We start from the raw sequence: 27,361 nt of genomic DNA, 5'->3' as shown, positions 1-27,361 counted from the left end.
TAACGCTAAAGTTGATCTTTTAGCGAGGGAGCCGCTGGCGGGCTGCGGGCGGAGACGCGACGTGTCTGGCTGGAAGCCAAGGCGGCGCGGCTTGTTAGCTAAAACCAAGCGGACCCTCGGAGCAGTTTAAGCTAGCCGTCGACCGAGCGCTTTGACTTCTGCTGGACGGGGACAAACGTTCCTCTGAGCCCGCTGGAACGTCTTCGTGGTGTCGTAGGAGGTAGGTGTTGTTATTTTGCCCCGCATTTATCCGGTCCGTCCCGTTAATAGCGGCAGAAACCAGCCCGGGAAGAGAAGGCAGGAATGCCCGCTTTGGGTGCGGATGAGCGCGCTATGCTAGCAGCGGAAAGTTCCTTTCTAACGGTCTCGCTGCTGAATGGGACATTAAAGAGTTAAACCCACATCCCGGTTCTGTCTCCCAGCGAAGCTTTATTTTAATTATGTACGTAAAGCCCGACATAAGAGTGACTAATACCCGTTATAAGGCATTATAGCCCTTCAGCTGCCGCAGAGGCTTCGGGGTGTTTATAAATGCTTATGACGTCGCTTAAAATGGAGCTGGAGACTTGGCCCATTTCTACTCTTATTAAAATATTTAAAAAGTATTGTCTTTTCGCCATCAGTATTTATATTGAGAAGCGAGTACAATAAACAGTGTTTTTGTGAAAAGTATGACGACTTGGTGGAAAATGTAATTATTGTCTTGAAAGTCATCAATCAAAATGTCTTTTTTCCTTTTTTCCCTTTACTGGAAAGAGAAGGTCGCTTTTCAGCGACATCTGGACTTCTTTAGGAGTCCTCCGTTTCACAGTTTCACTTTTCACGTTTATCTTTGTACGTGTGTAGAAAGATCAGCGTTGCATAAGATGTCTAACGCCTTTGGTTAAAATAGACCCCAAGATGAAAGCCAGTTCAAACATCGACCTGAGGTTGGACTCGCGGCAACCATCCGACTTGGGTCTGGTGCAGTCGCATCGTGAAACGTGTAAACTGCGGTCGAGGATCCTGTGAGACGTTTTTGCCGTCTCAAAGCAGGCCGGCTTGGTTAACCAGGCGGTAAAGAGTCAGTCCCGCAGCTCTGAATCAGCGCCGTGCCGTTTGCAGGCTGGACAAGATGGTTCTCGTCTGCCTCGCTTACATCCTGTAAAGGAATTATAGCCTCGGGCGGTGGTTTGTTCCTCCGCCTCAGCTCCATTTGGTGAGCTCGCTGGGTTCATGCTACGAGGCTGGGCATGCCAAACGTGCATGTTTCTGCTGCGGGTAACGTGCACGAGGCCTGGCGGGCGTGTCCACGAGGGCCGATTTGTGTGTAGATTAGAGTCGACTCACCGAATCGCTTCCCTTGGTTACACTGTTGTGATGTTTAAACAGTGAGCAGCGCTACGCTAGCAGCTAGCAGCGTCCAGGCCAGCTGGACAGCAGGAGTCCGTACGACATCATCAGCTATCGGCCAATGGCGACGGGCCTCCCAGTGAGCTCCAGACGTGTGCTTGATCGTGGTCTCCTCGTGACCTCCCCCCTCGGGCGTAAGAGGATGGATTTCCTCACGTTGGAACACTTGGAAGTTGAACTATTTATTTTTGATCGTTCATAAAAAGGAATATTAGTCTAATTTCCTATATACCAGCATCTGCATTAACATATGACTAAAGGGGTCCACATTGAAATGCTTTTGGTTGTAACTGAGAGCGAAAGGAATTCCAGGCTCGGTCGGTTTGTTCTGGGACGAGGCCAGGTGTCAACCGAAACCGACTGTTGAGGTTTCTGTTCGCTGACCCGCTGACCCGCTGACCTCTGGGTTCTGCTTGGAACGCTGTGGAGAAGGCGCCCCATAATTCAGCTGTGGAGCTGGATAACAAAGAATGCGTTATCTCATCTCTCTGGGCAGGGCGGGGGGGGGGGGGGGATCGCGTATGACAGAATACCCCAAACAGGATGTCAAACATCAGCCCAAATATATTAAGTTTATCATATCTGACAAAGAAAAGCAGCAAATATTTCACAACTTTAGAGTCCTAAAAGAAGCAAAGCCCAAAAACCTTCAATGAAATGTTGACATTTGTTAAATCTGAATCCTCCACAGCTCTGGGGTTAGGGTTAGGGTTAGGGTTAGGGTTAGGGTTAGGGGTTAGGGTTAGGGGTTAGGGTTAGGGGTTAGGGTTAGGGGTAGGGTTAGGGTAACGGATCCTAGCTGAAAGTCGTGACGCTAACATTTGGCGTCCTGGACACGGGGGTGTGTGCCGACTCCGTCTCCTCCGGCCTGACCATACAAAGTCATGGCCGAACACGCTGCTGTAAATATTAGCGTCTCAGATCTGCCATTGTGACTCCTCTCGGGACGTCGTTTCTGCCTGACGACGGAGCGAGAGAGCTCCCGATCAGCCCGAGTTCCGCCCTGGCGTTCTGTTTGCGGGTGTGACGGGGCTCTCTCGGGCTCCCGTTGTCGCGGCGCGGCGCTGCTCCGTCACTGTTTCGTCGAGCGTAAACAAGGAAAAGGTCTCAGAAAAAGGTCTTTGTGGCGCTGCAGCCCGAGCCGCGTGTCTTGAGATCATTAACATAGCTGGCAGCGCCGCCCTGGTGGCGTGCGGCTGAAGGGCGCTGGAGCTCCTCCCCTCCTCTGGGCTGTCTGCAGTTAGCATCCCAGCGGAGGATGAGCCCAGCAGGAAGCAGTACTGATAAGACTGCTGCATGAACATTAGCATCCCCTGCTAGCGTAGCCATTAGCATCAGCGTGGGCTGTGGTTCTTCAGTGTGGTTCATTTTGCCTCCTCACAGGATGTGGTTGTTTTTCTAGCAGCGGTATCCTGTAACCAGCAGCATGTAACACCTCTGAGGGTAACTGTGTAGTAGTAGAACTATTTAAATACGGTTAAAAACGGGGATTGATTATTGACGGCACAGCGACGGACACGTGCACCGGTCGGGTTCGTGCTTGGCTGTTGGGCAGACGCTGGGGAGAAGGAGGCAGCCTGACCAAACATGGCAATATACGCTAGACGTGACTCCCCCCCCCCCTCTGAGACAGAGCTGTGATCTTAGCTTTTCTAGCTACGCTAAACTGGTGACCAATCAGCTCGTCTGGAGATTGTAATCATGAACTTCTGCCTCGGGCTGGTTGGTTAACGCTCGCCGTTGACTCTGGCGTTTAATCTGCAGCGTCCTGTGGAGATAACGGCTCCCCTCACGCAGGCCTGTAGCAGCATGAAAGGCTCCACAGAGCAGGTATGCAGGCTGGTGTCTGGCAGCCCCCCCCCCCCCCCCCCCCCAGCAGAGTGTGGGCTAATCAGTCAGGAAGAATCACTGGAATCAGGAAACAGGATACGATGGACGTCAGAAGCCCGTGCGTGCGTGCGTGCGTGCGTGCGTGTGTGCGTGTGTGCGCGTGTGTGTGTGTGTGCGTGTGTGTGTGTGTGTGTGTGTAGTACACCACAATACTCCATTCCTCTTATTTCCACGCCAGATGTGGAGAAGGTATCCGCCACACGCCTCACCTCTATCGGTCTCACTCTCCTTAAAATGCTACTTCCTCGTAGCTTCAGCTAACCAGGGCTATCCCTGCGGTGACTTAGCGGCGGTTCGGCCGGCGGTTCAGCCGGCGGTTCAGCCGGCGGTTCAGCTTCTCCTAACTCTCTGTTCCTTCTCCTTCCAGATGGATCTGCGGTTGCTGTTTATAGCGTTGCTGTCGGCGGTCCTGGGGGGCGGCTGGGCCCAGCAAGGTAAGAACGAGGGCGCGCCATGCATCAACATTCCCTCGTCTTACCGTGCTAGCCGTTAAACGTTAACCGGCCTGAGGTGCAGGAGGGCTCTTCCTTTTTTTTTGCACGGTGAAGTCATCATTTTCTTTTTTCAGCCTGACCCGCTTTCCTGAACTGGAATCTGGTTTGAGTTTGTCGGTTGTGTCTTCCAGAGGGGAGTGTTTGCATCAAGGCTAACGCGCAGTCCTGTGGGGAATGCATCCAGGTCGCCGAGTCGTGCGGGTGGTGCACGGACGAGGTGAGTCCGGGAGCGTCCTCCATCGGGCCTCCGGGAAGAGCGCGCGGGCGGACGCGCGGGCGGACGCGCAGGCATCTTAGGAAACATCTGGACAGGTCGTCCAGATGTTCCTCTGCCTGCAGCAGCTTTTAAGAGTCGCCGTCCCGTCTCCTCGGGGAGCTTAAACTGCAGTCTGTGGTTTGTCATCGCTGCAAAACAATCCTCACAACGATCCCTTTGTGTCGACGAACAGAACTTCCTCGACGTGGGCGAGTCCAAGTCGGCTCGCTGCGACGACCTCGAGTCGCTGAAGAAGAGAAACTGCGCCGCCGGCAAAACCGAGAACCCGCGAGGAAGCATCACGGTGGATCAGAACAAGCCCGTCACCAACCGCAAGAAGGACGTGTCCGAGAAACTGAAGCCCGAGCAGATCACCCAGATCCAGCCCCAGAAGCTCAGCCTGACGCTCCGATCCGGTCCGCCCCCCCCCCCCCCCTGAGCACGCATCCCGCCGTCGCCGGTGACCCGGTGGCTTTACTCTGTTTACTGTGTGTTTGAAGGCGAGCCGCAGACGTTTGATCTGAAGTTCAAGCGCGCGGAGGACTACCCCATCGACCTGTATTACCTCATGGACCTCTCCTTCTCCATGAAGGACGACCTGGAGAACGTGAAGAACCTCGGCACCGACCTGATGAGGGAGATGCAGGAGATCACCTCGGACTTCAGGATCGGTCAGGAAGCCTCCGGCCGGCGCACGGTGAGCGACGTTCTCCACAGAGCCGCGTGAACGCCGTGTCCTCCTGTTCAGGGTTCGGCTCGTTCGTGGAGAAGACGGTCATGCCGTACATCAGCACCACGCCGGCCAGGCTCATCAACCCGTGCACGGGGAACCAGAACTGCACCAGCCCCTTCAGCTACAAGAACGTCCTGAAGCTGACCAACAAGGGGGACGAGTTCAACCGCCTGGTCAGCCAGCAGCAGATCTCCGGCAACCTGGACTCCCCGGAGGGGGGCTTCGACGCCATCATGCAGGTGGCGGTGTGTGAGGTAAGAGGGGGGCGTGTCCCGCCGGCGGACCGGTGCCGGCGTGCCGGTCACTAACGTGAAGGCTCTCTGTCGCACCAGGAACAAATCGGTTGGAGGAACGTGACTCGCCTGCTGGTGTTTTCCACCGATGCTGGTTTCCATTTCGCCGGCGACGGCAAACTGGGCGGGATCGTCCTGCCCAACGACGGGCGGTGCCACCTGGAGAACAACATGTACACCATGAGCCACTACTACGTAGGTCTGGTACTGTTGGGGTCGAGTCTCGGTCTGACAGGGCGGGGCTTGTCACAGATGGACGTAGCAGTCCCGCCTAGCGTTAGCCGAAAGGCTTGTGGACGGCGTTACGAAGACGTTCACCGCCTCGGCCGTGTTTTAAGCGGCGTTTCTGTCCACGCCTGCGTTTCTGATAGGACTACCCCTCCATCGCCCATCTGGTGCAGAAGCTCAGCGACCACAACATCCAGACCATCTTCGCCGTCACCGATGAGTTCCAGCCTGTCTACAAGGTGAGCGTTGCGTGTTTCCGGGCGCGTTCGGCGGTCCTCCACCCGCGTTTTGTTCTCACCTTTGACCTCTGCGTCTCCTTCAGGAGCTGAAAAATCTCATCCCTAAATCAGCTGTCGGTACGCTGTCCTCCAACTCCAGCAACGTGATCAAGCTGATCATCGACGCGTACAACGTGAGTCGAGCTGCATCCCTAACGCTAACCCTCACAGGCTGAAGCCGTGGTTACGGTGACCATGGCGACCATTAACATCTGGGTTCCCGTGCGGGGTCGGCTAGCTAACCACCTGACCTGTCTCCTTTTGATCAGTCCCTGTCATCTGAGGTTATTCTGGAGAACGGGAGGCTGCCAGACGGCGTTTCCATCACCTACAAGTCCGTCTGCAAGAACGGCGTCGAAGCGACCGGAGACGGCGGCCGCAAGTGCTCCAACATCTCCATCGGAGACGAGGTAGAAACGACGCTTCTCTGGGAGTCGTAGTTTCATCGCGTCAGCCCGACGGAGAAAGCGACACTCCATTCCTGCTTCTCTGCTTTCCAGGTGTTTTTCAAGATCTCCATTGAATCTGAGAAGTGTCCGTCGCACGGGAGGAGCGAGACCATCAAGATCAAGCCGCTGGGCTTCACCGAGGAGGTGGAGGTCGTCCTGAACTTCATCTGCGACTGCCAGTGCGCCGCGGAGGGCGAGTCCGACAGCGACAGGTGTCACGAGGGCAACGGCAGCTTCGAGTGCGGCGCCTGCAAGTAGGTGTTGAGCCTGAGCGTAGCCGTCGGTAGCACCGGGGGGGCTGAGCTCCCAGGAACGCCGCCGCCGCCTGACGTCGGGTCGTTCTCCGGGCCTCGTTGACGTGACTCCCGTTTCCCGCGTCAGGTGCAAGGAGGGACGCATCGGGCGTCTCTGCGAGTGCAGCAAGGACGACGTGCGGACGGACGATCTGGACGCCAACTGCAGGAAAGACAACGGCACGGATATCTGCAGCAACAACGGCGACTGCGTCTGCGGCACCTGCGAGTGCAAGAAGAGGGAGAACCCCGCGGAGTTCTACAACGGCATGTACTGCGAGTGCGACAATTTCAACTGCGACCGCTCCAACAACAAGCTCTGCGGAGGTGAGATCGTAGCCGCCGGGCGAAGCGGCGGGGTGCCCGTCGGATTCGCCGTGAAGTCCGTGGTGACTGGCGTCGTCGTCTTCCCCAGGACACGGCCGCTGCGAGTGCAGGAAGTGCGTGTGTGACGCCAACTACACCGGCAGCGCCTGCGACTGCTCCATGGACACCTCCACCTGCCTCGCCAAGAACGGGCAGATCTGCAACGGCCGCGGGAAGTGCGAGTGTGGGATGTGCAAGTGCACCAACCCCAAGTTCCAAGGAGCCACCTGCGAGGCCTGTCCCACCTGTCCCGGCGTCTGTGACGAGCACAAGTGAGTCCGAGGCTCCGGTCCCCGAGGCTCCGGTCCTCGAGGCTCCGGTCCGAGGCTCCGGTCCCCGAGGCTCCGGTCCCCGAGGCTCCGGTCCCCGAGGCTCCGGTCCCCGAGGCTCCGGTCCGAGGCTCCGGTCCCCGAGGCTCCGGTCCCCGAGGCTCCGGTCCCCGAGGCTCCGGTCCCCGAGGCTCCGGTCCCCGAGGCTCCGGTCCCCGAGGCTCCGGTCCCCGAGGCTCCGGTCCGAGGCTCCAGTCCAAGGCTCCGGTCCCCGAGGCTCCGGTTCCCCGAGGCTCCGGTCCCCGAGGCTCCGGTCCCCGAGGCTCCGGTCCCCGAGGCTCCGGTCCAAGGCTCCGGTCCCCGAGGCTCCGGTCCCCGAGGCTCCGGTTCCCCGAGGCTCCGGTTCCCCGAGGCTCCGGTCCCCGAGGCTCCGGTCCCCGAGGCTCCGGTCCCTGAGGCTCCGGTCCCCGAGGCTCCGGTCCGAGGCTCCGGTCTCCGAGGCTCCGGTCCGAGGCTCCGGTCCCCGAGGCTCCGGTCCGTCCCTTTGAAGGAAGCCGCTGCAGCTTTTGTGATGGATTCCACACCTTCCTGTTTCCAGACATTGCGTGCAGTGCAGAGCGTTCGAGGCCGGCGAGAAGAAGGACACGTGCAAGCGGGACTGCGACTACTTCCAGCTGATCAAGGTGAAGGACCGGGAGAAGCTGCCCCAGCCCACGGACCAGAGCTTCCCCCTGAGCCACTGCAAGGTGCGGGACGACAACGACTGCTGGTTCTACTACACCTACGCCATCAGGAACGAGACCAAGGAGGTGTACGTGGTGGAGGCGCTGGGTAGGACGCCACGCGGCGCCGCGCGGCGCACGCTTCCACAGGGCCGCCGCTCGGCGCTGAAACGTTCCCCTTTGTCCCGCCGCAGAGTGTCCGGCTGGGCCTGACATCATCCCCATCGTGGCGGGGGTGGTGGCGGGCATCGTGCTCATCGGCCTCGCCCTGCTGCTCATCTGGAAGCTGCTCATGATCATCCACGACCGCAGGGAGTTCGCCAAGTTTGAGAAGGAGAAGATGAACGCCAAGTGGGACACGGTGAGTCCGGCGCCTCCCGAGGACGTCCCGGGATTATTGGGATCGGGATCGGGCTTGAGTTTTTCCCGCGGCTCAAATAACGTTCCCGTTATTGATCCTTCAGATCCGTATCTACAGGAGTAGAAATAATCCCTACCCTGGAATCATTTAGTTCCAAGAATGTTAGGATAAATCCGGCTATTGGCTCGTAAAGGTGTGTGAGTTCTGATCTGAAGTAATCAGATTACTGCAGAGAACGCCTCGCTGTCCCCGGTCAGCCTCCGTCTGCGTTCATGCAGTCTGATCCATGGGGGGGGGGGGCCTTCAGCTGACTGTGCTGCCTGTCACCGGTCACATGGTACAACTGCACGCCCATATAAGGCAGTGAAGCTGAGGGAGGAGAGGCCTGAGAAACGGCAGCGCTGTTTGTGGGTAATATAGAAATGATGACATCGAAGTATTAAAGAGGAAGTAGAAGCTCAACTGCTGGAATATTCCGTTGCTCCCAGCCCGGAGTTTAAATGTCCTTCTGTCTTCACTCATCTTGTCTCCATACTGTGTCCCCCCCCCCTAACGCTCGTCCTTCTCCTTCCTCAGGGGGAGAATCCCATCTACAAGAGCGCAGTGACGACTGTCGTCAATCCAAAGTATGAGGGCAAGTGATGGCGCCGTGCCCTCGCTGTGACAACACTGTATGGAGGGGGCGGGGCTGGGGGTGGTGAAGCTCACTGTTGTTTTATTGTTGTAGTCACCCGACGATAGCGTTGCGTTTTGTTTCAGTTTGTTTCACTAGCTTGTCTTGTTTTCTATGCATCTGGAACGGGTCCCGTCTGTGGAGGCCGTTTTAAGCCATATATGTATTCAAACAGGACTGAAACCGTTTGTTTGTTCTTTATTCCAAGTGACTTAATCCATCGGAACAATCAGTTTAAGTGTATCTTAAGTCTAGGAAAGATTTTCCTGGGCCACGTTTCTACATGATCTTATTTCTGGCTTCAGGTCTTTCTGCTTAATTCAAAGGCAACTCAGGTCCTTAAGCCAAAAACACAAACCTGCCTTATTTGCTCACTAGATTTGCTTCTATTGCCTCGTTGTTTTCTAGAACATGAATTGGAGAAGGGTTCCACTTTTTCTATCGACTCCTTCATTGTGCCTCGGTCAAACTTTGTTTTTTTATTTTTACTAAAAAGAAATTGTGATAATGTGGTCCAGTTTTAAAGATTCACTGTAAGGGACCGATCTGTCGAATTTATGGGTTTGTAAAAAAAAAAAGGTTTAAGCCTATCGATTGTTTGTAAGTGCCTTTTTTAATTTCAACACATTCACATTTCTTAAATTATTTATTGAATAAACATTTAAAACAATTTGCCTTTCTTCCGTAAAAATATTGTGCAATTAATTTCAGTGTTTCTTGAACACAAATTCACAACTGGACCATGATCCAGTTTTCTGACGTCATCGACTGAATAATTGATGTTCATGACGTCATCAGAATGTTACACAGATGTGCTTGATATTACTATGAAATAGTTCTATTTTGAAAGTAACTGCTGGTTCATCTCTGCCAGAATCTTGTTTGTGACGTCATTTGTTTACAAGCACCGCGACGCAGAGCCTTAACACGATTACATTTCAATTAACCTACACCGGAAACGGGACCTCATCCGGCCGTTTCTCTTGAAGTTCGCTTGAAGCCGTGTCATCGGGTGGCTTTTACCGACTTGACGGAATGGGAGGAGCTAACTTAAACGTTAAACACGCCGGCGTTCATTTAATCTTAAAACGGCCACAATAAAGAAAGTTTCGGCCAAATAAGTTGGAAAAATAAAGTTTAAAAAATAGAGCACGAGCTAAAAACAAGTAGCTGCATCCGGAATGTCGGGCTCGTTTGTGTCTGTCAGCCAATCACGTCCACCTTGTGGAGCGTGACGCCACGAGCCCGGGGCTCTCCACAGGTGATTGGTGGCCGCGGCCGACCAATCACAGGCCGTGTTTCACAGCGAAGTTGTTAACCCCGAACAGGAGCACTTCGGTCGCCACCTCCGCTTTCGGGCTGCCGCTCTCCGATAGGAAAACACGGACTTCTCTTCGATCGATAAACGCGATTAGACGACGTGGATCTGGAACGGACGGCGGCGGGACGCCGGCGCGTTACCGGCCCGTTGATCTAAAGCCAACCCGGGCTAGCTGCGGCTAACGCTCGGGATAGTTGGCTCCTGCTTTTGGCTAGCTGCGTCGTGTTGTTCGCCTTTTCTAACTTCTGACTTGCAGAAATGTTTCCCACCCGACTCGGGACGTGCCGAACAACCGACTCGGTGAGTACCGTGTTCTTCCGTGTCCCGCTCGAGGCGACGGTCGCCCCGCAAAGGCCCACCCCGAGTCGCGCTTCTGGCGTCGGATGGTTTCATACACGCAATCAAATTCCTGTCTGGTCAGCTGGATGCGATTCAGCAGTCAGAGCCCGAGTCCCTCATCTCATCGGGCCGCTGGTTCCGGACGGGACGGGCTTCGGGTCCATTCGGTCCGAGGTTGTTTTTTTAATGTGTAGAATAAAATATCAGCGGCTAAAGGAAAATAAATGGTGACATTGGATCGCAAATCGAATCAGTCGTTGACATGAATAAAAACGCCAGAACGGGGGTGGGAGGGGTCGATGGGAAGGTCAGAGGTCATTTCGACATATTCTCATGTTGGGATTCTCATCATCTTGGTTAGAAATATAAGCTTGTTAATCAAAGGCTTACAGGGTGGGTGGCTCAACAGCGCCAGGAGGGCCCTGTGGCCGGATGGGGAACTGCAGGGCCCTGGCCTCCGCGGGATCCCTCCGCTCTGCACCGGGGCCCCCTGGGGTCCCTCCCCCTGGGGTTCCTTCCCCCCCCCCCCCCCCTCCCTTCCCCAGCCCTCGAATGGACCCAGAAATAGAACCCCAGACTAAGTGGCCATCTTTTAAGAGACGAGGGTTGGATACCTCAATGGCGTTTCAACTCCCCTTCTGTGTGTGACTAAATGTTGTTTCTCTCAGGTCCTCACGGTTCGCTCACCGACTGTCGGGATGAGGAGAGAACCTCCGGACCTCTGGCTGAGCCCTGGATGAGCCCTGGATGAACCCGATGTCTTCAGCAGCTGAGACGACTGAACCGTTGCTACGTTGGTTCTAACGCGCGACGTCGCGACTCCAGGGCTAATCCTGCAGCCTTCCCGAGGTTAGCCTGATGGCGTTGTTGGGTTGGCTCCTCTCAACGGGACGAGAACCCGAGGATGGTTCCTCTGGGTGGCTTGAAGGTCAGGTTATTTGGCTGCCAGGCCAGAAGAGGGCGCCATTGTTCTGGTGTCTGGTTTGTTGCTGCGAAGCCTGGATGAGTGTTTTTAAAAGGGTTTACCTCACCAGAGAGGATGAAGGTGTGAGGAGGGGGGTCTGGTCTGCGGTGATTGGTGCCGACACCAAAGCATAAACCGGGTCGAACCGGAAATGATTTCACCACAATAATGCCTGTCCCTGTCCCTGTCCCTGTCCCTGTCCCTGTCCCTGAGATGGTGAATCCAGTTCCCCGCTCACAGAGTCTTCTTCATTGACTCGATAAGACGTGTCGTCGCATCATAAACTCTTTATTAATAGCAGGGAAATCAACAAAGCTTTAATTATAAATAAAGAAAGTTGCTGTCCGTATCATCCAATTTAAGTGTTATTTAAAATGTCAGTGCACTAAAAAAATAAAGGTTACAGAATTATAAATAAGTATTCAGATATGGACTGAAAAGAGAATAATTCTAATTGATCTAAAGTAGAGTTTGAAAAAAAGTCCGCACATATTATCATTTTACCAAAATTTTATAAAATAAAATGATCACAATCTAATCACATTTTTCACTTTATAAATATTAATTTCCGTGTGTATTCTTTGTAATACAGATTCAATTTTTGGTGCTTAAATTACTTATTTTTTTTTCATTTTTTTTATTCAGACATGTTTCCGCAATGTTTGACGCTTATTTCAATATTTTTTGCGCGAAGACGAGTTGGTTTGCGAGAAATGCCCCCTTCCCCCTTCCCCCTACCCACGCAACGCGCAAGCGCTCGGCACCGCGTGGGAATGGTCGGTCCGCGAGCTGGGGGTTGGACCGCTCCGAGCGAAACCGAGCAAAAGACTTTTAAATGTCCGCCATGTTGTCCATGGCGCACTGAGCCAACGGTAGGGAGCGGAGCGTCGGAAAAAACCAGTCCGAGAGAGAGCGATCGAGATCCGGGCCTTCCCCGGGCTCCGCTGGCGACGCCCTAAATACAAACGACAACCATCCGATCGTTTGAACTGAGACTACCGCACAGAAACATCCATGAAAGCTCCGGTCGGTGCCGTTGTGAACGTTGGGAGATCCGATAGATTTATATTGCATCTCGAATTGTGAACAAAATGAGCAAACTGTCGTTTCGGGCGCGGGCGCTGGACGCTTCCAAGCCTCTACCCGTCTGCCGCTGCGAGGATTTACCCGACCTCCACGAATACGCGTCCATTAACCGGGCCGTGCCGCAGATGCCCACGGGGATGGAGAAAGAAGAAGAATCGGTATGCTTTTACCGTGCGGAAATGTCAACTTGTATGCGTTGGTTTAGTGTTTTTATTTTTTTATGAGCGCGAGCGTCCATCGACTTTTTTCTGCGCAAGCTTTCACAAAATGGCCGCCGATTTTCTCGAGAGAAACACGACGGATTTCTGTCGCTAATGCTCGTATGCGGGGTTTGGAGGGCCGTTTGAGCAAAGCGGGGGCTCCTCGTGTCGTTATGGGATGAATTTGCCCGGTTTGGTCCGTTCATTTCTACGAGAGGTGATTTTATGAGCACAAAGGAGTCATGTGACTTCAGCGATTCCGACATTTTGTCTGGTCTGTCAGGATCGGGCCTTGGTGTTGGCGTAGTTGCAGGGGACCGGGGGGAGGTGGCGCTGGTGGGCCCGGTTTTAAGTGGCATCTGCCCGGCGCAGAAGAGTGTCAACACCGCTGCTCTGCGTTGGGAAAAGGACGGTGCTAATTGGCTAACGTTATTAGCTTCGTGTTTTGTTTACATTCGTCTGCGTCCCTCCGTGTTCGCTGCTGCGGCTCGGAGGCGGCCCGGAGGCGGGTCCGACCGGCTTGTGTGGTTGTCAGAAGGATGTGAAGTGACTCCGCGGCTCGCAGGAACATCCGGTCACCTCTGGATTCCATTATAAATGTCATCTTCCTCATCCGGTGTCCCCGCAGGGCGATGGGGGTTGGTGCTGAACTAAGAACCCCCCAGGGAGGGTTTCCATCAGAAGTCGGCCCTGATTGGCTGTAGAGGTTCAGTGTGTCAGGCTGGCAGACACGCAGCGTCTGGGGGGGGGGGGGGGCTGTCACCTCCATGCCTGCTGTGCTCAGCTGGTGTCCCCGGTTATGTAACGTTCCCCGTGTGAGGCCGAGGCCCCCCCCCCCCGCCGCGCGCTCACCTTCATGTCTGTTATGATTTCCCGGCGCTGCCATTGGATGTAAATATCACGCCATTGTGTCGTTCTGCGGGTCGTTGGCTCACAGCGCCTGAAGCCGCACCGCAACGAGGAGCCACGCCACTTCCTGTTTCACTGCCATTCATCTCGTTTTAAAAGATTCTGTGTTTTGTTTTTGGAATGCTCTTCTGTGGGCCTCCACACAGTTTCGTTATGTTAGCATAATGACAATAAAGCATCCTGACTCAGTTACGCCCCCCCCTTGTCTCCCCGTGTTCCTTATTTAGCTTGCAGCTAACTATTGCTAGCGGTTACTCAGCTGAACACAGCAGTGACCTCACTTCCTTCCTCTGCTGCTCGTCTGGCCTTGTTCTCACTCAGCTGTGTGTTTTGTGAATTTGTGTGTGCGCGGCGCCCTCAGCACGTGTGTCGTGTTTCTTTTGGACCGGACTGTGTTTACATTTGAGGTCGGCGTCTGCGGCCCGCTGGGAACCCGCGGGCGTCTGTTTCGTTTGTCTCGTTGCCAGACGCACTTGTGCAGCGACGCTGGCGCGACCCCAGGTTCTCGCTGTGTGACCTCGCTGGTGGGGGTGCGGCGTGGAATGCACCTGCAGACGCGCTGTGTGACCTCGCTGGTGGGGGTGCGGCGTGGAATGCACCTGCAGACGCGCTGTGTGACCTCGCTGGTGGGAATGCGGCGTGGAATGCACCTGCAGGCTCAGAAGGAGCGCGTCTGCCCTTCGTGTTCTGCGGGGGACAGCCTTGGTGTTGAGTCTTTGAATCCACTGCGGGGTTTTCCACCTTTGACCCGTTTATGGAAGGTACCCCTCCGCTCAGAACCGGTTTCACTTGCATCGCTCCGTCGGTGCGATGGGGGGAAACGTTCTCCCTTCGTGGGTCACTTTCTCTGCAAACTTTAAGGCCTCAGTCTGCAGACGGCCTGATGGCAGCTGGTCCGGTTCCAGTGAGAAACCGTCCTCACGCACACGGATCATAAAACCGGACGGACTGTTCTGTGGCGGAGCGTCCCTCCCAGACGTCCCCTGAGGCTGTCCGTCATCTCAAGTGGCATTTATGGTGTCTGGGACAGTCGCTGTCGGAGGCGTGGTGTGTGTGTGTGTGTGTGTGTGGAGGAGCTCCGGCTGTCTCGGCGGACCTGACAGTGATCGATGTGGTCATTTCGGAAGGCTATTCCTGGCTGTGTGTGTGTGTGTGTGTGTGTGTGTGTGTGGGGGGGGGGGGGGGTGCTGCATTCACTTCCCATTCATTTATTCTGAGGCGTGCCGCCATGGCAGCAGAGTACAGACGTCGGTGGAGTGTCTGCCGACCGTTTTATTTTTAGTTTCTCTCACCGTGGAGAAGCTGGAGGAGGTCGGGGGGGGGGGGGGTAAATGTCAGACTGTTATTACATGAATGCAGGCAATTTGAGAAATGCATGAGCAACCCCCCCCCCCCCCCCCCCTTGTGACTCGTGGTTCTGCTCTGGTCCAGCGCTGATTCGGGTCGATGGTTCAGCCGACCTGAACGGAACTGAAGAGCTGATTTCCACGTTGATGCAACGGAGCGGCTCAACATGGAGTCTCTAGAATCCACCTTTAGATTTGTCATAATCTGGCTCTGCTGCTCGACCGCTTTGATCCCAGCTCATTGGACTCTTTGACAGACTTTGAGTGATCGGGGTCTGACGGCTACGGCCGCTTTGTTCTGAACGGGTCCGCGATGTTTGTTTACCTGCGTAAACCCAGCTCTGCTCATAATCCAAACGACTTTTCAAACACTCATCAATTTATTATGTCACGTGGGCTTCACCTATTCCAATATTATTATTATTATTATTATTACATCGATATCTAGCTGATTCTGCTGAATAGAACTTGCCTGAAACGGTCGGAGCCTTTTCTGCTGCTGAATGGTTCTCGTTGCTCCTTCTGTATATTCTGTCTTTCATTCAGCGAGCCGTGTTTTTATCCGTCTCTCTGCTCTCAGTGTCTCTGGAGTCACGTAAAGGATCGTTCGCTGCCCTGCTGAAGGCTGCAGGAAACCAGTGAGCGTCGTCGGTCTGGCCGCGGTTTAGCTCCAGTCGTAGCGTATATATAGCGAGGGGTTCCCCTCGAACCTGCCTGATGCTGTACGTGGTTGTGGATGTCGCACATTCGTGGTGTGTCAGACACACTTCTCCGCTCCGTGCGCTTCACTCTGAAGCCCCTCTCCACCAGCCGGCCACAGAGAAAACAAACGCACCTTCCCTCCAGAGGGATGCTGCGCGCCGCCGGCAGCGTGCTGCCTTGTTGACAAACCGCCTGGTTCTGGCTCCGGGCGCTACTACGGCTGACTGGGGGGTTCAGACGAGCAGCCAGTTTGTCAGCCTTGCTGCCCCGCCCCCCCCCCCCCCCTCTCTGAATCCTACGAACGGAGGGTTTGGATGCAGAGCTGAACGAAACGAACGCATCTTTGGTCTGCTTTCTAATTAAGCGAGCTCTTCTGTCGGGGTTTCTCACTGGTGACTTTGGCTTTTTGGTGTCCGCTTCATTATGGTGGTGGTGCTTCCTGATTGAACCTCAGAGACCAATCACGGCGTGCGACTGGTGCCGAGTGTGCTGCGCTGGCGGAACGGTGCTCCGCCCATCCTACCAGATTGAGCTGGTTCTTCCCCAGTACCCGAGCTTCACGAGAGCTCTGCGATGTTTTGAGTTGTTCTGCTTGTCCGATATTAAATTGTCCCGTTGGGTGCTAAGCACTCCCGGCGTCTCACCTCCCCCGTGTTTCCATAGGAACACCATCTCCAGCGGGCGATCTCGGCGCAGCAGCTCTATGGCGAGAAGCGGGACAACATGGTCATCCCGGTCCCCGAGACGGGGAGCAACATCACCTACTACGAAGCGCTCTACCCCGGGGAGTTCAAGATGCCAAAGCAGCTCATTCACATACAGCGTAAGTCGGCTCCTCTGCCAGCCAATCAGAGCAGAGAACCCGGCATGTCGCGCTTACAAAGGGGCGCTGGGGTCAAACGGAAGGTGGACCTCGGGGGGGGGGGGGGGGGGGAAGCTGCAGCGGGTCCCTTCCCGTCACTATGACGATGCAGCTAACGATGTTAGCTTTGTCCCGGCGCGTTCCTCGGCGCTCCGTTTCACAGAAGGCGGTCCCTGCTGTGAAGTGCCGAGGCTGGAGTGAGTGATGAGGCAGTGAATGCATCGTGTCGCTTCGGTTCATCCGTTTAAAGCCATCAGGCGTGTGCGTTGAGCCTTCGCCGGGCTGTCGTACGCTTGTCCGAGTGAATCGGTTTGTGGGATTGCTCGTTTCGGTGACCTCGTGCGAGTCACAAGCCGTCGCCGAGATTGTTTTCTCCTGGAAAAGCAATTTACCGTCCCGTAAACGGCGGCGCTCATCAGCTGACGGACCAAATGAAATGCTATGAGCGTGCTTTTCATTGTGTGTGTGTGCGTGCGTGTGTGTGTCATTTCGTTGTACATTGTGGGAAAGACGGGAATGAGGGACGCTGTCCTGCAGCATCTGTTTGAGACAGACATGAGGGACGCTGTCCTGCAGCATCTGTTTGAGACGGGAATGAGGGACGCTGTCCTGCAGCATCTGTTTGAGACGGGAATGAGGGACGCCGTCCTGCGGCATCTGTTTGAGACAGAAAAGAGGGACGCTGTCCTGCAGCATCTGTTTGAGACAGACATGAGGGACGCTGTCCTGCAGCATCTGTTTGCTGTTTGGGCCAAAGACGGTCTCTTTGCTTGAGGAACTGCGTTAACGTGTGGAAATGGGGTATAATATGTCTCCTTTAAATCCAGCCTGAGGTTACGGCTAGGAGACCGTTTCCATAGTAACGCTTCAGTTAGCAGATCGAGCAGCCAGACTTTTATAAATGGTTTACTTTATCATTCAGCTGAAACGGTGGTGATGCAGAAATAATCACATCAGTTATTTAGCTTAGCGTCAGTCTGAGTTATCGGTTCAGGTGTGACCCGCTGGGCTCGGCCCCGCCCAGTCCCACGTTTAACTTTTCAGTTTGTTTTATTAATCTGCGTCAGACTCCCAATGAAGACGAACGTCTTTTTGCTCTGTCTCATGTGATTAATGCTGCTCATGCTAACGGGCTGCTGTTGGTTCTAGCAGTGCCGCTAGCCTCATTGATGTTTACCACATGGCTCATGCTAACGGGCTGCTGTTGGTTCTAGCAGTGCCGCTAGCCTCATTGATGCTTACCACATGGCTCATGCTAACGGGCTGCTGTTGGTTCTAGCAGTGCCGCTAGCCTCATTGATGTTTACCACATGGCTCATGCTAACGGGCTGCTGTTGGTTCTAGCAGTGCCGCTAGCCTCATTGATGTTTACCACGTGGCTCATGCTAACGGGCTGCTGTTGGTTCTAGCAGTGCCGCTAGCCTCATTGATGTTTACCACATGGCTCATGCTAACGGGCTGCTGTTGGTTCTAGCAGTGCCGCTAGCCTCATTGATGTTTACCACATGGCTCATGCTAACGGGCTGCTGTTGGTTCTAGCAGTGCCGCTAGCCTCATTGATGTTTACCACATGGCTCATGCTAACGGGCTGCTGCTGGTTCTAGCAGTGCCGCTAGCCTCATTGATGTTTACCACGTGGCTCATGCTAACGGGCTGCTGTTGGTTCTAGCAGTGCCGCTAGCCTCATTGATGTTTACCACGTGGCTCATGCTAACGGGCTGCTGTTGGTTCTAGCAGTGCCGCTAGCCTCATTGATGTTTACCACGTGGCTCATGCTAACGGGCTGCTGCTGGTTCTAGCAGTGCCGCTAGCCTCATTGATGTTAACGGGCTGCTGTTGGTTCTAGCAGTGCCGCTAGCCTCATTGATGTTTACCACATGGCTCATGCTAACGGGCTGCTGTTGGTTCTAGCAGTGCCGCTAGCCTCATTGATGTTTACCACATGGCTCATGCTAACGGGCTGCTGTTGGTTCTAGCAGTGCCGCTAGCCTCATTGATGTTTACCACATGGCTCATGCTAACGGGCTGCTGTTGGTTCTAGCAGTGCCGCTAGCCTCATTGATGTTTACCACGTGGCTCATGCTAACGGGCTGCTGTTGGTTCTAGCAGTGCCGCTAGCCTCATTGATGTTTACCACGTGGCTCATGCTAACGGGCTGCTGTTGGTTCTAGCAGTGCCGCTAGCCTCATTGATGTTTACCACGTGGCTCATGCTAACGGGCTGCTGCTCGCTACTCTCTGCTGTGTTCCTGAGCATTGATCTCCTGAACGCATCTGCGCATTCTGACGACCCTGAGGTTGCCAGGCAACCGTTCTTTATATTAAACACCAAACAGGACTGTTCAGAGAATCCCTCTCTACTGGTAGCCAGCTGGAGGTCAGGGTTCGTTTAGTGACTGATGCCTGGGACCTGACTGGATGGTCGTGGTTAGTCGATCGGGTTCGTTTACGTGAAGGGATCCATGTTGATCACTGACGGTTCTGAACATGAAGGTGATTGGATGAAGCGCTCCTTTCAACACGGGCGTGTAAGGCCAGAGGTCGGCGTGAAAGGCTCTCGCCCGCGGGGCTGATCTGTGTCTCGTCCTCTGCAGCTTTCAGCCTGGACACGGAGCAGCCCGACTACGACCTGGACACGGACGACGACACCTTCATCACCAAGCTGAGGAAGACGATGGAGATCAGTTTCCTGCAGTTTGAGGAGATGATCGACCGGCTGGAGAAAGGCAGCGGCCAGCAGGTCTGTCCGCCGGTCCAGACGGCAGCTGTTAGAGGCCCGTGCGTCGTGTTTCTCAAACGTGCCCCCCCCCCCCCCCGGTGTGTTTCAGCCGGTGAGCCTCCCGGAGGCCAAGCTGCTGCTGAAGGAGGACGACGAGCTCATCAAGGAAGTCTTTGACTACTGGAGCCGCAAGAGGAAAAGCAGCAAGGCCAACTCGCTCATCCCCACCGTCAAGCAGGAGAAGCGGGACGGCTCCAGCACCGGCGACCCCTACGTGGCCTTCAGGCGGCGCACCGAGAAGATGCAGACCAGGAAGGTCAGGCGGCGCCGGACCCGCGGGCTAGATTAGCTTCTGAACCGCCAGCCGGCGGGAGCAGGATAGAGAAATACGCCGTCGGACATAGACATTTATGGACCCTGGTTCTGAGCAGAGGCCCGGGGGTCCTTACCGGCTGCCCGTTCACACCGGTGAGACGCGGTTCTGTCGGAGTCGGCTTCCAGGTCCACGTTTAGGTCCAACCGGTGAACGCAGAGCACCGTGGAACCGCAAGATCCTCGTGTTTACACTCGAGACCCGTATAAAGCTTACTGGTGCCACCTAGTGGTCGTTTGGAGAACAGCGACCCGCCAGGATTTACGCCAAACATCTTCATGATCAATAAAAATAACATTTAAATACTTTAGTGGTCGTTGAATATGAGGTTTGACTCCTTGCTGGTTTTCTTTTTATCTCGTATTACGCTCTGTGTTCAATGACGATAGTTCAAGAGTCGCTCAGACGTCCGTCCTTCATCACGCAGAACCGCAAGAACGACGAGGCGTCCTACGAGAAGATGCTGAAGCTGCGCCGGAACCTGAGCCGAGCCGTCACCATCCTGGAGATGATCAAGAGGAGGGAGAAGAGCAAGAGGGAGCTGCTGCACCTCACCCTGGAGGTGGTGGAGAAGAGGTGACGAGGAGATGAAGGCTCCGCCTCCAGAGCGCTGTCCAGCATCGTTTCAACGCGCTGTGACTGATGATGATTCCTCCTCCAGAAACGTCATGTCGGACTTCAGCGGCGAGGTGCTGGCGGAGGTTTTGGCTGAGCGGGCGCTGGTGAGGCCCCAGATCATCCCCCTGGTGCCCCTCACCAACCAGTACAGGCACCAGGACCACCTGGACTACAAGGACTACAAGACCAAGGTGAGGGGGTCGTCCAGGCGGCCCGCGGGTCCTTAGAGCCTTGACCCGCTGAGCTCCGGCGTGTCTCCCGTCTCCAGTCCGATAAGATGGAAGCTCCCCGTCAGAAGAGGAAGTACGAGAAGAAGCAGAGGGCGGCGCCTCTGTCGTCGGGCCCCGCCCACCACCAGGGACCGGCTGTCTTCAACGCCAAGGACCTGAACCAGTACGACTTCCCCAGCTCTGACGACGAGCCCTTCTCCCAGGTAGACCAGCGCCGGGCCTCGTTGGTACCGAGCGGCGGAGCCCCGGAGCCGAGCGGCTGCGTTCTAACCTCTGACCTCTGACCTCCGTGTCCTCAGCTGCACTCGGGCTCGTCAGAAGCCGAGGAGGAGAACGACCCGGACGGCGCTTTCGCTTTCCGCAGGAAGGCCGGCTGCCAGTACTTTGCTGTAGGTGCCAGAACCAGGGACGGGTTCCCCAGCAGAACCGGGGCCGTCGGGCTGCGTTTAAAGTTTCCTTCATAACAAAGATGGTGTCTCTGCCCCCCCCCCCCCCCCCCCCAGGACCGGCTGGGGAACTGGCCCTGGTGCGGACCCCGGGAGGACGGTCTGGCCGAAGCTCGCTTTCGCTACGGTCTCACCACGCTCACGGTGCCGCGGCGCTGCCTCGGGATGGCCCGGCGCCGCGTGGGACGCGGCGGCAGGTGGGTCTGACTCCTCCCCTTCACCGGTTGTTTGATGCTGTTTCTACCTGGGAGGGGATTGTGGGTAATCGTTTAGCCCCCCCCCGTCCTGCAGGGTGTTGCTGGACAGGGCGGAGACGCACTACGACAACGTCTTTGGTGGACTGGATCCAGAGCGGCTCGACCTGCCGCCGCCTCCTCCTCTTCCTCCTCCTCCTCCTCCTCCTCCTTCACGCTCGCTGGCCGCCAGCAGGACCTCCAGCACCTCAGAAACGAATACCTCAGAGCGACGCGGCTGCTCTTCCTCTTCCTCTTCCTCTTCCGTGGACCTCAGTCAGATGCTGTTGGACATAAAGTCGTGCCGGTGGCGTCACTTCCGACCGCGGACGCTGCCGCTGCTGCAGCTGGACGACGCCCACCCGCTCTTCAGGAAGCTGAGCCGGGACCTGAAGCGGCCCGCCTCGGCCTCTGCAGCCGGGAGGCGGTCCTTCGGCTGTCACCGGCCGGCGAGGGTGGTCGTCCCTCCGCCCCCGCCCGCTGCTGGTAAGTGGATCCGTCAGCCCCAGGTGACGATGATGACGGTTCAGAGTGGCCGGCCAATCAGAGGCTTGGTATTTCTGCGTCGCGGCTCGGGGGCGTTCCTCTCCCCGTGTTTCTAACCCGCCTCTCGTCTCAGCTTTCACCGCCGAGCAGTTCCAGCAGCATCAGGAGCAGCTGGTTCTGATGCTGGAGCAGATCCAGCAGCAGCGAGCCAATAGCAGGGCTGCAACCAGTTCACACGTGAGTCTCCTCCCACTCCGCTCGGCTGCGTTCCCCCCCGTCAGTAGTTCTGAATGTTTCCTCCCCCCTCAGAGTCTGGCGAACACGTTGGACCAGGCCAGCGCCCACTTCGCCGCCTCGGCGCTCGTTACCACGGACCAACTGCTGGCTCAGAAAACCAAGGAGGAGCTAGCCCTGGGAGGCGGAGTCAATGGCGTCCTCTCCCCCTCAGGTGAGACTAGTTTGTTCTTCAAAGCACAGAAACTTCAAATATCACCTCTCTAATCCCCCCCCCCACCTGACCTCAGGTGTCTACAAGAGCTTGCACCTCCCGAGCACAACATCCCTTTCCCCCGCTGCCCCGGCTCCTCCCCCCACCAAACGGACGCCTGCCATGCTCCACCCCTGCAACGCCGCCAGTTCCACGTCGACGCCCAGTAACAACAACGGCACCGCCCACCCTGCCAACGCCGCCATCACCGGCACCCACGTCCTGCTGGGCAGCAACAACCTCCGTCTGGGCGCTCCCGCTGCCCCCCGGACGCCGAGCGCCGCCATGACGACATCCGCCTTAAAGCTCGCCCACGCAGCCACCGCCAACTGTCAGAAACCCAAGGTGGCCCCGGCCTCGCCGCTGGACATGGCGCCCAGGTGAGAAACCCGGATCGGGAACGCCGGTGCAACAAAGATGGCGGCCTCTCAGCCTGTCTTCTTGTCTCTTCAGGGAGAATCACGAACAAGACAAGCCGGCTCTGAACAGTCTGTCGGAGAACACAGTGGCCATGGAGGTCACGTAGCCGGCCAGCGAGCCCCCCCCCCCCCCTTTAGGTGCTATGCATCAGCCATGGAATCAAATGGTGGCCAAATGAGCACGCAAGTCTGGGTTTCCATGGTAACTGTTTTTGGGACTATTGCAATGCTCGTCTCGTACAATTTCTGCCCCCCCCCCCCCCATTTCCCTCTTTGTTACTGTTAAGAGATCGTCTGTAAATTCTTAAAATGGCTATTCTATGTACAGTACTGCGTATTTCCAAGACTCCGCCCCTTCTTGTACATAACATAACTTGAATACGGAATTGTTCATTTGTGATGTTTTGAACGAGATATAAAAAAAAAAAACAATCCCCAAATTAAAAAAGAGAAAATGACTCGACTAAAACTGGTGCGAGTCGGAGGCGTGGGCGTCGACCACAGACGGATGACATCACAGGAGGCGGACCTGCTGTTGATTTATTTATTGTGCCGTGTTTACAAATGTTTCCTTTTATCTTTATTTAATACTTTTCCCCACCGACCGTCACGAACTGTTCGGATCGGGGCCCCCCCCCCGCGCCAGGCGGATGCCCCCCCCCCCGCCAGGCGGACGCAGGTCGGCTGTGGGTTGGACGTCGGCTTCAGTTTCACACAAATGTCTTCCACGCATTAAAAAGTATCAAAACCGTGGAATGAAAACTTTCCCAGAAGGCTTTGCTGCTTCTGATTTATCAAGGCACTATTTACTTACTTTTGTTTAATTGATGCTGCTTGTTTTTTTGTTTTTATTTCCTTTTAATGATAATTCTCCTAATTTTAACACACTTTTGCACCTCCTGCTTTCCTCGTTCGTTCGTTTGGTATTTAAAGAATTAAGGGAGTAAAAACAAACCAGTGCGGTCGCTGACATCATCGGTCCAGCTTCGGCGTGACGCGGCAGGAAACGTTTCTGTCCTTTTAAACGCTGGAAGGGCGTCGTCGGGTGCCTTCGTTTAGGACCGTAAAAGGACTTCCTCTCTTCTGTGAAGAGGTCGGTACTGAACCACAACCCAGATCCCGTCCCGCTGGCCCGGAGTCACGACTCGTTTTTCTAGACGTTTCTCCACATGAATTGTCACTAAATAAAAATCCAGGGCATTACGACCTTCTGATCTGCGTGTCTTTCTGTCGCGTCTTATCCGGCGCCTCCTGCTGGTTAAACCCACAAACAGTCGATTCAATGGCTTCTATGTGTTTGTAACTGGAACGGATTAATCTCTACGACCATAATTCATGACTTTAAACCTCTTAAAGGAGCTCCTGACTCCGCCGTGCTCGTCTGCAGCAGCCGGACCACCTTTATTTGCTGAGGGTGGGGAAAACAAGCGTCCCTTTGAACTGCTCCGGAACGCTTTCCGGCCTGTTTCGTTCCATGTTGAGCAAACAGACAGAAATATTTGGAGGTTGGGTGTCCAGGGGGGGGAGGGGGGGGGCTCTTAAAGTGTTCCAATATTCACTGGTGAAACGACTCGTCAAAAAGACAAACGTCGATAAATCGCTCCAGATGTTTTTACTGCCGCGCACTAAACATGTCCAGATTTTAAAGGAACAGTTTACCCGAAAATGACCTCCAGAGGTTTCTGGGCCCGCAGAACGGAACCGCGTGTCAGCGTTTCCCCGTCGAGGACAAAGAGTCCCCAGTCCATCGTCCCCAGAAGGCGGGGGCGTGTCACGTAAGTAACTAACAGGTTAAAACGGCTTCTAACGACATGCATCTAGTTTCAGGTAATTAATGAAAATGCGTTCACTCCGCCCGTTTTTTCATTGGTTCAAAGCGAAGATAAACACGATGTCCTCGTGGGCTCAGATCCGATTGGACATCATGCCAGTGTTCAGCTTCAGGAAGAACGCCTGCAGCTTGCACAGCCGGCACTTCTTCTTCTTCTTCGTCTTCTTCTTCTTGCTCCTATTTTTTTTGTACACCCCGTGGCGTTTCTCCTCTTCGTCCTCCTCTTCCTCCGCCCAGGGTACCCAGGCGCCGCCGTGCCGGTTGGGGTCCGCTCGGGGGTCGTCGGGCGAGAAGTAAACCGGCACCGCTGTCTGGTTGTAGAAGGCGAGCCGGCCCAGCAGCTGCCGGACCACCTCCGGTCTCTGGTCCGCCAGGTCCTGGCGCTCGCACGGGTCGGCCGTGATGTTGAACAGCCAGATGTTTTTCAGGGTTGAGGGGGCGTGCAGCGACGAGATGTCCCGCTCGAGGTTCCACCAGCGACCGGAGAGGGTGGGAAGAACCTGAGACCCAAAACGTGCGGTTACTGCTGTTCCTATGGTATGAGGATAAGCCTAAAGTGGGTGTGGTACCTGAAGCGGGACCCAGTCCCCGTGGCCCGGGTACCCCGTCAGCAGCTTCCAGTCGCCGGCTCTAATGGACGCCTGGACAGATGTGTCCCACACCGCCTGGGACGGCTGCTGCGTCTCCAGCCGGGAGGTGTTCTGGTGCCGACCCGGTCTCTGTCTGGGCTCCAGAGGTCTGTTGGGTTTTGGGTGCACCCGGTTCCGGGTGCGTTTCGATCTGAACCGCTTGGGGACTTTAGGGCGCGGTGTGGCCGACCCCGCTGGAGACCCGCTGTAGTAGGACTTCAGGACCGGTCTGTGGATCTCAGGGTCCACTTTGGCCTCGAGGCTGAGTTTAGATTTCTTCAGCTTTGGTTCAGGCTGAAGTTTGGGTTTCGACTTCTTGGTGGCCGCCATCTTGAAGGCTGATTTCTTCTTTGGTTTCTTCTTCTTTGGTTTCTTGGAGGCCGGAACTTTCCGTTTGCTTCCTGACACACGGAGAAGAAGCGGGAACATGAGCTCAGGCCGCCCCCTGGTCCACGTTTCGGCCCGCCGCTAGCGGGCCGCTCCTCTACCTCATTACGTCTGCGTCTGTAATCGGATTACTGTCCAGCCGCTACCTGAGGCGTCCGGCGTGGAGGCGTGCCGGCCCTCGGGCTGAACCGCAGGCCGGTGCAGCGGGTCGATGTTGTGCAGGATCTCATGACGGGGCGAGTCCTTCCCTTCACTGATGGTGGGCCAAACATCGAAACCATCCAGGCCGGGACTCTGGACGGGGGCGGGAACATCATCATCATCCTCATCATCATCGTTATCGTTAATGATGCATCATCATCCATCGCTCCACCCACCTGGCTGACGTTCCCCCCCGCCAGGCCCACCAGGGTGGGGAACCAGTCCGTGATGTGCAGCAGAGCCTTGGAGACCCGCCTCCTCCGCCTCAGCAGGGGGCTGTGAACGAACGCCACTCCTCGGATGCCTCCCTCCCAGTACGTTCCCTGGAAACAGCGTCGGGAGGTTCGATTAGGACGCCGCCCCCCCCCAGATTCTCAGTTCGCTCTCGACTGGACTCGTTTCACCTTGCGGCCTCGCAGCGGCCAGTTGCTTCCTCCCGTGAACGGCTGGGCGCCGTTGTCCGTGGAGAAGATGATGACGCTGTTCCGGTAGAATCCGTACTTCCTCAGGGCGTAGGTGACGTTCCGCACCGCCTCGTCCACCGTGGACACCATGGCGGCGAACTTCCTCCGGGCGACGTTGGCCATGTCCCGGTACGGGTAGATGTAGGACTTGGGGGTCTGTAGAGGGGTGTGGACGGCCTGCGGGGGGGACACGGGACAAGGTTCAGAGGTCGGGGGGGGGGGTCCATGAGCTGCCCCGGCCCCGGCCTTCCCCAAACGGCTTTGATCCAACAGACAAACAAACCACCGCCTTGCGGCGCATCAGAACTCGCGCTGGTCTGTCTGGTTCTGGTTCTGGTTCTGGACCTGAGCCTAACTGATACCTGGAGGGACAGCAGCAGGAACAGCGGCTTCCCGGCCGGGTCGTGGGTCTCCAGGATCTTGCGGGCTCTCTGCGTGTACAGGTTGGTGGAGTACTTCCCCTCCTGGCCCCAGGCCACGCCCTCGCCGTCGTGGAGGTCGTACCCACACAGACCGGGGCCGTCGCAGGACTCGTAGCTGGGGACAGACAGACGGAGGGACGGACGGATGGGGACGGGAGGCGTTGCCGGGCAGCAGACTCGTCTACCTTTCTACCTGTAGTAATTCACGCTTCCCGTCAAGGAGCCGAAGAAGCTGTCGAAGCCCTTCCTGGTGGGGAGGCAGGCCTTCCTGGGAAAAGGGGGGGGGCGATCAAACCGATCGTCTGGCGGGATCCATTCCGACATGGAAGCCTCACCTGTAGAAGCCCAGGTGCCACTTCCCCACCAGGTGGGTGGAGTATCCGGCCTGGCGGAGCCGCTCGGGCAGCGTGGCCACGCCCGGGGGCAGGCAGCTGGGCTGGCTGGGCCGGATGATGGAGTGTTGGAGCCCCGTGTGGATCTGGTACCTGCAGGGGGGGGCACGCGGGTCACGGGCCGGGGTCGGGGTCGGGGTCGGGGGTCGGGTTAGGCTGCGGCGCCTACCTGCCGGTGATCAGCTGGCTGCGTGACGGCGTGCAGATGGGCTGGACGTAGTAGTTCTCCAGGGTCACGCCCTCCGCCGCCAGCTTGTCCAGGGTGGGGGTCCTGATGGTCGGGTTGTGGTAGCCGATGTCGTTGAAGCCCTGCGGAGGAGATCGATGCGTGACCGCGCCCGTCGACCTGCGCCAGAACCGGTAGAACCTTCCCCAGAACCAGCGTAAAACATCGGGATTCTGTCTCGTCGTCGTGACAACGGCTTTCCCCTCACGCACCTGGTCGTCCCGTGAGAACGAACACGATGTGCGGCGGCTGCCTCTTCTTCTTCCTCGCCTCCGGCCTCTTCCTCGTGGCTCTGGTTGGCTTTGGACCCGCGAGCGCGCAGGGAGTCCAGGCAGAGGAGAACGCTCAGCAGGGCCGGCGCCGGGGCCCGCAT

At 56.2% G+C, this 27,361-nt stretch overlaps 3 protein-coding genes across 3 annotated transcripts; 2 read left to right on the top strand and 1 right to left on the bottom strand.

The window, feature by feature from the left end:
• Positions 1-144: 144 nt before the first annotated feature.
• On the top strand, positions 145-9,287 carry LOC137904990 (integrin beta-1-like). Its single transcript, XM_068749215.1, has 16 exons — positions 145-220; positions 3,650-3,716; positions 3,908-3,993; positions 4,226-4,448; positions 4,533-4,703; positions 4,781-5,019; positions 5,098-5,253; positions 5,430-5,525; positions 5,609-5,698; positions 5,834-5,974; positions 6,065-6,267; positions 6,395-6,633; positions 6,722-6,944; positions 7,540-7,772; positions 7,858-8,024; positions 8,601-9,287. The coding sequence occupies exons 2-16, from the start codon at positions 3,650-3,652 to the stop codon at positions 8,664-8,666; spliced, it is 2,400 nt and encodes a 799-aa protein (XP_068605316.1). The 5' UTR covers positions 145-220; the 3' UTR covers positions 8,667-9,287.
• Positions 9,288-12,185: 2,898 nt separating this feature from the next.
• Positions 12,186-23,753, top strand: epc1b (enhancer of polycomb homolog 1 (Drosophila) b). Its single transcript, XM_068749214.1, has 14 exons — positions 12,186-12,565; positions 16,228-16,387; positions 19,020-19,165; positions 19,254-19,460; positions 19,945-20,093; positions 20,179-20,326; positions 20,404-20,568; positions 20,665-20,755; positions 20,861-21,008; positions 21,103-21,530; positions 21,664-21,767; positions 21,840-21,978; positions 22,055-22,397; positions 22,471-23,753. The coding sequence occupies exons 1-14, from the start codon at positions 12,413-12,415 to the stop codon at positions 22,541-22,543; spliced, it is 2,454 nt and encodes an 817-aa protein (XP_068605315.1). The 5' UTR covers positions 12,186-12,412; the 3' UTR covers positions 22,544-23,753.
• A 220-nt stretch (positions 23,754-23,973) lies between these two features.
• Positions 23,974-27,361, bottom strand: LOC137904991 (arylsulfatase I-like). Its single transcript, XM_068749216.1, is given in 12 exon segments — positions 23,974-24,767; positions 24,837-25,297; positions 25,430-25,577; positions 25,661-25,807; positions 25,889-26,125; positions 26,311-26,485; positions 26,564-26,638; positions 26,706-26,855; positions 26,932-27,071; positions 27,201-27,209; positions 27,211-27,252; positions 27,254-27,361. Coding segments are annotated over 12 exon segments (2,118 nt in total). The 3' UTR covers positions 23,974-24,341.

Source organism: Brachionichthys hirsutus, chromosome 15, assembly GCF_040956055.1.
Source record: "Brachionichthys hirsutus isolate HB-005 chromosome 15, CSIRO-AGI_Bhir_v1, whole genome shotgun sequence".
Classification (NCBI taxonomy): domain Eukaryota; kingdom Metazoa; phylum Chordata; class Actinopteri; order Lophiiformes; family Brachionichthyidae; genus Brachionichthys; species Brachionichthys hirsutus.
The sequence above is the reverse complement of the archived record's forward strand: the minus strand, read 5'-3'. Positions and strand labels throughout refer to the sequence as shown.

What these genes read in the sequence shown, in the direction of transcription:
- LOC137904990 (XM_068749215.1), top strand. Translation starts at nt 3,650, where the DNA reads ATGGATCTGCGGTTGCTGTTTATAGCGTTGCTGTCGGCGGTCCTGGGG. An exon ending in GCGGGTGGTGCACGGACGAG is followed by an intron (nt 3,994 to 4,225) that starts GTGAGTCCGGGA and finishes GTCGACGAACAG; the next exon opens with AACTTCCTCGACGTGGGCGA. An exon ending in CACCTCGGACTTCAGGATCG is followed by an intron (nt 4,704 to 4,780) that starts GTCAGGAAGCCT and finishes CCTCCTGTTCAG; the next exon opens with GGTTCGGCTCGTTCGTGGAG.
- epc1b (XM_068749214.1), top strand. Translation starts at nt 12,413, where the DNA reads ATGAGCAAACTGTCGTTTCGGGCGCGGGCGCTGGACGCTTCCAAGCCT. An exon ending in AGAAAGGCAGCGGCCAGCAG is followed by an intron (nt 19,166 to 19,253) that starts GTCTGTCCGCCG and finishes GGTGTGTTTCAG; the next exon opens with CCGGTGAGCCTCCCGGAGGC. An exon ending in CGCGTGGGACGCGGCGGCAG is followed by an intron (nt 21,009 to 21,102) that starts GTGGGTCTGACT and finishes CCCGTCCTGCAG; the next exon opens with GGTGTTGCTGGACAGGGCGG.